We start from the raw sequence: 8,709 nt of genomic DNA, 5'->3' as shown, positions 1-8,709 counted from the left end.
GGAGACAGGACAAATCACAGAAGCCACTGTGTGAAGAGCTGGGTTATGGCAGGAATAGGTGAAGATATTGGAGTGAGATGGTGAGGAAGATCAAAGAGAAGCAAGCAAGTAATAAACATGAAATATGGGTTGGTTTGGGAGAGATGAAATAAAAGATATAAATGGAAACAGCAGTGGTGCTGATTTACATGCTGCCCAAGGCGAGATCGGATAAGAGGCAAATAAGTGAGATCCAAAATTCCGACCACTAGTGAAAATTTTTGAAGGGGGGTGGGTGGATGGGAGCTATGTATACATATAGATACAATTGTGCCTGAATGGGGAAAGCCCAAAATGTCCAAAACTGTTTCTATATATAGCTTAGCAATAATACATTTCAAATAAGCAATAAAGTAGGATGACAATGTTATATACTATGTTTACACGACAACAGTGTTCTAAAAACGGAAGTTTTTCCCTTTGCATTATTCGCATACAGACAGAAACATGGATCTGTGAAAAAGACTAAAAACACTATCTTGTGCATGCCTGGCCAGTAGCCAACACGCCTATACTGAACACGTAACATGCATGTGCATGACGTCACTGTTTTCACAAAGTCCCGTTTTTGTAGTTTGATTGGAGACAATAACAATATAGTTTTCAAAACTTTGCATTTTCAAGCCCCCAAAATGCTGTTGTGGTGCAAATGAAAAAATGCATAAAAAGTTTTCCGTTTTATTGAAGCTTTTTGGTTTCAGTTTTATTGAATTGGCTTTTTCAATTGGTCAGTTGATATCAAAAACAAATGACGATCAGCATTAATGTTGAACGCAACTTTAAAAAAAGCTTTTGCATTGGCAATTTTGTAGGTAAATGCGACATTCCTCAGCACAGCAGGATGCTAATTTACCAAATGGGTTCCAAATGAGAGATTCTTGCTTAGTTAGCATAGCGGCTAACCCTCGGTGTTAAATGTGCTTCGTTAGTTAAATGCAATGTACCTTACTCTACACCACTAACCACACAATGAATTGCTGCAGCTATAAAACTTGTTTGTGTTTAAAAAAAGGTTTTCTGTGATAACTAACACTATAAATTATGCTCACTTGTCAGTCGCAGTTTTGGTGGCTGTCTATAGTGTCTAGCCAAAATAAACGTAATTGGTTATTCTGACACAAGCCCATCGTTGTACATATTGTTATTTGCATGCAGTTGTTCCTTCCTTTTACTATGTGTAAATGGGGCTTGCAAGTGGTTTCATTATGGGTATATGGCATTTTATTTCCTATTACTTCAGCAAAATTGTTGGAAGGTCTGAACACACTCGATGCCAAAGCCTGAGAGAATTTTTTCCCTTCAAGTTGTTCTCTGCTATTTAAATCAGCCCATCCTTTTAGAGAAATGATATCCAGCTTAAATATGGCTCCTCACACTCACAGACTCACACAAGCTCTCACTCTTAAATTGTGTAGATTTCTATGACTGAAACTAATTTGTATTATGAGAGAATTTATATATTACACACTCGAATATGCCTCATCACATCACACCACACCACCCCACTAACATACACATATAGGAATACAACCCATATCACAATTGCATAACATCCTCTTCTCACCCCTGCCACACATAGCATCTCAATTACATAACATCCCATCCAATATACAAGTCTTACACATTGTAAGATGCTTTAACATTTTGATTTGCAGGCAATGAGGAACATAGGCGACGATGAATAGAAACATCCTCCTCTGTTTTCCTGCACTACCTTTGATCTACTGCAGTTTGCTAGGGCCTGACCACTCCACTACTGAAAGAATGAGGTCTCACACATTTTTCTTGCCATATCACCCAAAGAATTGTAGGAAATGCTTGTGGAAAAAACCCCTTGCGATAAAATCAATGCATGCAAAGTGCTTGAAATCAACAGCAAGAAAGGAAGAGCTAATCATGCTGGGCACTTAATGTGCCATTGAATAAAAAATAAATACATTTAAAAAACTGTTCAAAAGTTTGCGATCTGTAAAAATTGTTTATTTTGAAAGAATGATCTTATGTGCACCAAGGTTGCATTCATATGCATAAAAAATACAGGGAAAAAATGCCAAAGATTATTACAATTTAAAATAACTATTTTAATATATTTCTGTGATGGCAAACCTCAAATACTCCAGTCTTCAGTGTCACATGATCCTTTAGAAATCATTCTGATATGCTGATTTACTGCTCAAGAAACTTCTTATTAATGTTGAAAACAGTTATGCTGCTTAATATTTTTCTGGAAACTATGATAAAATTTATCAAGATTCCTTGATGAATAGAAAGTTCAGAAGAGCAGTATTTATTTGAAATGGAAATCTTTTGTAATATTAGCCTACATGTCTTTATAAATGACTTTACTGTCATTTTTTATCAATTTAATGCATCCTTGCTGAAAAAAAAGCATTCATTTCTTTAAAAAAAATCTTACTGACCCCAAACGTTTGAATGATAGTGTGTATGTTTTGTTTAACTTTTTTTTGTTTAATTTTATCATAGTAGGCCGTATGACATCAGTATTTACCCAGTGTTGCCATAACTATAAGGGCTATGATAAAAAGGTTAGTGTTTATCTGTGGCTGCAGCTCTGTGATGGACCTGCCTTGTAATGAACACTGGCAAGGCAATGTTTGTGTCAGTGTGCAAAAACAAATACTCAGGCAAATGCAAGAGTATTTGTCTAGATGAGAGTTCACCACTAACCGCACTGGCTGTTCTAATGGCAGAGTTGGAGAACAGAGACGGTGGGATGCTGATCATATCCCAGAAGCCACTGGAGGGGCTCAGTGGGGTTTTAGCCACAGAACGTCAGCACTGGCGCTCCAAAAATCACAAAAATCGAGGGTTGGCGCAAATGAGCACCATATGATTTGTAGATTGGGTACAAATATTAGGCCCTCATGAGCAGTGAGGACATTTTTGCTTCATTTCACAGTGTGTACACAGGCTTTTTCACAAAAGAAAAGAACATACTAGATGTGGTGGGCACAGACGATAAATGAAATATGAATCAAAACAAAATGTGTATAAAATAATTATGCTATTGAAACAGCATAGTGGAGAAATAGGACTGGGGCTAGATGTCACAAAAGCTGTATCTGTAATAAATATTATTGTTTTAATCAAAATCACACTTGTACTGTTTCACATTTTTAGATTTAGCTGAAAAGCCTATAATTGGCTTTTTGATAATGATGGGTTCCATTGTGAAAAATTATATAGCATGACACATGACACTTTCTGTGCACTTTTAAAAAGGATGTGAAAACAACACAAGTCTAAATAAGGACACATTTTGTGTTACTTTTGTGTTACTTTCACAATATTAACTCCAAGGACCCTGTTAAGGGTCCCATTTGAATAAAGCTTGACAAACGTCTTTTTCCACTATTTTCTTAGCCTGACAAGCCAGACGCACATCAAGATGTTTGGTCTGGAAACTCACCATTGACAGGGCTCAATCCGAGGGGGGGATAAACGGTTGTCTTTCAAACTCCCTCTGCACGAAGTGCACGCAATTGGATAACGCTACAACCAACCAGAGCAATGAAGGTGAAGCGGAGCTCGTTGATAGATTAAACTTTCGCCGTATCCGGTCGGCAAAACTCTGAACACATCTTCCCTTTTTAAGAATGACTTCAGTGCCGTTCTTTGTTCTTTTCTCAGAGAAAAGCTTAACTCCAAGTCTTCCAGAGTCGCGGTCAAAGCTGATTCGAAAGACCGCCGTTCGGCAGTTTCTGTGTTTAGTAGCACAGTGTATATGCAGGAATCCTGAAGTTAATTTCAACACCTTTTTAAGACTTTTTAAAGACCTTCTCAAAATATTTTAAGACCTCATCGCACTTCAAGTTCTAATCGGCAACAAACCTTTAATAAACAGTTGTAGTCGAATGTAGACTTTAAATCTCTATCGTAGGCCAATTTTGTATCATTTATATTGCATATCTGTTTCGCAACATAAGGAGGGCGACATTCCCTGACTGCGCATTTCGCAAAATACATGACGTCACCCGTAGACGGCGCGCACCAGGGATGGAAATTAACTTTTTTTAAAGTCTACCACTCAATGTTTTTACCAGCCACTTTTTTGTTTTTAACTGAAAATGTGTAACTGCATGTGAAAATTAATACTACAAGCTCTACAATACTTAAGCAGTTTATTTAATCTCAAGTTTCAATGAAATACTGACATTTTCTCTTTCTCGCTTATACACACACAAACGATGAACTGATATACATTTCATTAAATAAGTAGGGCTCTGTGTGCTCTTTTTTTACCTGGATGTGGCATTTGGAAGATTTGCGGTCTTTTATGGCTTCCAGTTTTATGGTTTTTAGTCCCAACAAAGAAAGCGTGTTGACAACATACCGAGCAGAACATTGTCAGTAGGGATGCACCAAAATAAAAAATCTTGGCCGAAACCAAAGCCAAAAAACGGAAAATAAATTTCAAACTAAAATGTTTAACTCGACATGTGTTCATTAAATAATAATCTACATGCCCACTGGCCTGCAGAGAAGGACAGAAATTGAATAATGTAATCAAATGTAAAATAACAGCATATTTAACTGTTTAAATGAAAGATTAATCCTTATTAAACATATAAAAGCTATAAAAGTTATTCAATCAAGAGCATTGTTTAATGTCAAACTAAATATAAGGACATCACTCAGGCAGCAGTAAAGGCTACTGCGCCTTTAAGAGTTGAGGCAGGGATATGCTCGTCTTTCTCGACTGTGCTCACTATACAGTTCCCTTAAGGCATATTCAGACTATGTCTGCTAGGATACTCATCAAGATGGACATGTTGACATACTTCTTGTGTGAGTTTGTCCGTTTAAGTGCAAGACTTGAAAGAGAACTCAATATTTGCGCGCTGTGAGACGAGCGCGCGCTCTCGGATGATGCGCGAGTCTCACAGCGCGTCTTCACGCGAGTGATGACGGAGAAAACGACTGGTCATATGCGCACATACGGCAGCACTCGCATGCATTGAACAAAGTTTAAAAAGAGGTGAAACAGCTCGGTAGGTGAAGCGAGTTTACCCGCCACAACTCAAAATCAGCCGCATTTGGCTGGTGGCGGTGCTAATTTCCACCCCTGGTGCGCGCGCTCCGAGCCGATCTCAGACTGAGCACACTATTGTTTTTTAATACTTACAGGGATGAAAATAAATATATTCATAAATACTTTTTGGAGTCAAACTCTTTTGACAAAGCTTGAACAAAATTCTTTCAAAATTTAAGACTTTATAAAGCCGTGATAAGACTTTTTAATACTTTATAAGGGTCTTAAATTTCCCAAAATTGATTTATCACCTTTTAAAGGGATCCCCTGGTGTTGAGACTTGTATGGCTTAATATAACATAAATGATGTCTCTTACTGAATTATGTAGTAGAAAACCCATGAAAGATCTACGTTATTTTAAAAATCGATTTTATATTTGGACCATGGGCGGCGCCATTTTGTTTGCGTTCTAGGTTGATGACGTAGAGTGGTTGAACTCCTCAATCAGCTGGCATTACCCGTAGCTATTTTTACCACAACGCAACTCGAAAATTGTTTCAGAGTTAAACAAAACAAATGAATTCCTTTGTAATTATACTTAAAACACACTCAAACATACATGTGCACACAAACTCACCTACACAAGTCACAAACAGATCGGCGGGCGCGCACACGACAGGCTCTGTCTCAATCGAGATGTTGGGCTGCTCAGTCTCCACGACAGGGGCTGAATCTGAAATCGACCCTATACCCTTAAATAGGGCATTATTTGAAGGGACGGACATTTGTAGTGTTGTCCGACATCATAGTGGACATGTTCGAGTGCAGTCATTCAGTCTCACGTTCACCGCAATAACGAGTAAAGCCGATTTACAAACAGCTGTCCGACTTCACGCACTCAAACATACATGTGCACACAAACTCTCTCTCTCACACAGACTCTCACACACACCCCAACAGATCGGCGCGAACACACACACACACACACACACCCCCCCCAACAGATCGGCGCGAACACACACACACAACAGATCGGCGCGAACACACACACACACGCACGCACTGCGCGCGCATACATAACCCTCAATCTATTCCCTGTGTTGATATCCTGTTCAACACATCCTGTTCCCTAGATAGACTGTTGATAGTAGATTAACTATAATGCCTAATGTGACCAGCAGAGGGAAATATCTAGGTAGGACGATGGGATAAAGTAACGTGAGGAAGAGAGGCAGGATGTTTTGGTGATGATGCATGCGATTGAGACAGAGCAGTCAGGTGTGTGTGTGCGCGCCCGCCGATCTGTTTGTGACTTGTGTAGGTGAGTTTGTGTGCACATGTATGTTTGAGTGTGTTTTAAGTACAATTACAAAGCAATTCATTTGTTTTGTTTAACTCTGAAACAATTTTCGAGTTGCGTTGTGGTAAAAATAGCAACGGGTAACGCCAGCTGATTGAGGAGTTCAACCACTCTACGTCATCAACCTAGAACGCAAACAAAATGGCGCCGCCCATGGTCCAAATATAAAATCGATTTTTTAAATAACGTAGATCTTTCATGGGTTTTCTACCACATAATTCAGTAAGAGACATCATTTATGTTATATTAAGCCATACAAGTCTCAACACCATGGGATCCCTTTAAGACTTTTCAAGACCCCACGGATACCCTGTAGCACGCAAGCACAACTCGGCCGTCATTATGTTAAGCCCCACCTACCGACTCTATACACAATGTGATTGGCCCGACCAGTTTGGCTTTTAGAGCTCAGAAGTGTCTTGAGAGTTGCTAGACGACACTTGCGGCAGATTAGAATTGCTGACACTATAGGGTGCGTCTGGATTTCTAGGCTAGTATTTTCTGGAATTTAGTGGAAATAGCCCAATTGTCTGCAGAATCATAGAGCACACAGGGCCTGAGTTACACGCTTTCAAAAATGAATTTATGGGAAAAGAAATCAAAAAGCGCCTACTTTTTTTGGGGGGGGGGGGGGGATTACAGCTTAGACAACATATACGTACATGTTTATCACTTTTAGCAGTGTTTTATGTAACTTCAACTTACAGGGTTTCCTGTAAAATTGCACTAAAATTTTGAACCTAGAGCACTGTATGTGTATGGGAAGCTTTTTAATTTGGGTAGGCCAAATCAAGGCGGAAATCCCCAAAAATGGCCCTGAGTGTAAGAAGTTAGCTAAAAAATAACTAATTGTGGTACTTTTGTAAAAAAAATAAAAAATAAAAAAAAAAGTTACTTTTGCTTTTTTTTCTCACCTGGGCTGGGCTTGTTTTTTTTTATAACAAAAAAAGTTCTAGTTTTGTACAAATGTACGGACTCTTTCACACCAAAATAATAAGCCTCAGGCAGAAGGAAATGCCAATTCACACATATACAGTAGAGGGGTTAGTTTAAATAAAAACTTTCAGCTGTGCTGCCATTCTGGACAAAGGAGAAATGCAAGAAAAATGTCATGCATTCTGAGTTTTTTTACACTGTTAAAGACTTTAACTACCATGCTATACATGTCCAAAGTTTTACATTTTAATTTGGACGTTTGATGGAGTATTTCTGTACCAAAAATTCTCCTTCCGGTTTTTCACAACCAGAGCGAGAGAGCAAAAACATGGAAGTCGTCTGCACTGCACATCTTCATGAAATCAACAATGTCACCAGAGAAGTGTGTTTTGGTTATCAGGGCAAGACAACCCTGTGCAGCTTCCCAATGAACAGCAACAGAGTGGTGCAAGTGTTTTTGTTGCACATCAAGTAAACAACATGAACATAATGTAATTTATCAATGGAGCATGCGATACGTCTGTTTAAATACATTTTGTTTAGCTGCTTACCATTGTCTGTTTGTTAATAGTAAAACAACAGTACACGAGAGTGTAAAAAATGTTGAACTAACGTTAAATGAATTATTTCATATTAAATCTTACAGGACATTCACACAAAGCTCGCTTCAATGCGCTAGGCTACTAACGTTACGTTCCATTGTTTTTCTATGTAAACACGCACTATTCTGACGTGCAAAACAGTTCTGCTTGCTACTGCTAACAACAATATTCCACAAACCAAATAATGTCCTCATAAACCATGAGTAGGCCTAAACACATACAAATGTTGTAAAACTTGCGCAGAACACAGTTCTAAAAACGCTGCGCTCAAGTTAAAATAATTTTAACAAGACTTATGTTGATTAGCCTACACAAGCCGCTAAGCAAATAACTTTAGCTAATTTACAGTAGGCCTACATACCACATCCTGCTGTAGTCGTTGTTGCTGCTGCTCCTCTTCAATTTCGGCCTCTGGGTCTGGGTCTGAGTCTGGGTCATATGGCTGAATCTGATTGATAGCCATCGTTTATTTAGGTCAGGACATTGTTTTTTCCACGTTTTCTTAGGATGTCACTGACGCTCTTAAGCTCCGCCCACATGATACGCGTCCAGCCGCCTAAATATAAAGATGCATATGATCAAACCAGACTTCTCGGAGAACGGAGATATGAAGAATGCAGTAGGCTATGCTCTAGGCTACTCAAGATTGACATGAGAATGAATGACAGAAACTGTGTGTGATTCCCACCCCCCACCCTTAAAATATTTGATTATTGGAGAATTGCATATGGCCCATTTGACTGATGTTATTGAGAAATACTGATTTTTTATTATTATT

The 8,709-nt window shown here is 38.7% G+C and overlaps 1 protein-coding gene across 4 annotated transcripts in view; it reads right to left on the bottom strand.

Moving 5' to 3' along the window:
• ttc22 (tetratricopeptide repeat domain 22) overlaps positions 1–8,493 on the bottom strand; it is a 36,017-nt gene extending 27,524 nt beyond the window's left edge. For 2 of the 4 annotated variants that reach the window (XM_067459764.1, XM_067459765.1), the window contains exon 1: positions 8,293–8,425. Coding sequence is in view for 2 of the 4 variants with exons in the window: in XM_067459762.1 (XP_067315863.1) it covers positions 8,293–8,394 (102 nt within the window). In the remaining 2 variants the exon portion in view is untranslated. Of the gene's footprint in view, positions 1–8,292 lie in introns of all 4 variants that reach the window. The other 2 variants (XM_067459762.1, XM_067459763.1) reach the window with 2 other exon arrangements.
• Between the last annotated feature and the right edge of the window lie 216 nt (positions 8,494–8,709).

Source organism: Pseudorasbora parva, chromosome 12 (assembly GCF_024679245.1).
Source record: "Pseudorasbora parva isolate DD20220531a chromosome 12, ASM2467924v1, whole genome shotgun sequence".
NCBI classification, from domain to species: Eukaryota; Metazoa; Chordata; class Actinopteri; order Cypriniformes; family Gobionidae; genus Pseudorasbora; species Pseudorasbora parva.
Note: the sequence above shows the minus strand (reverse complement) of the source record. Positions and strands in the feature narration are given on the sequence as shown.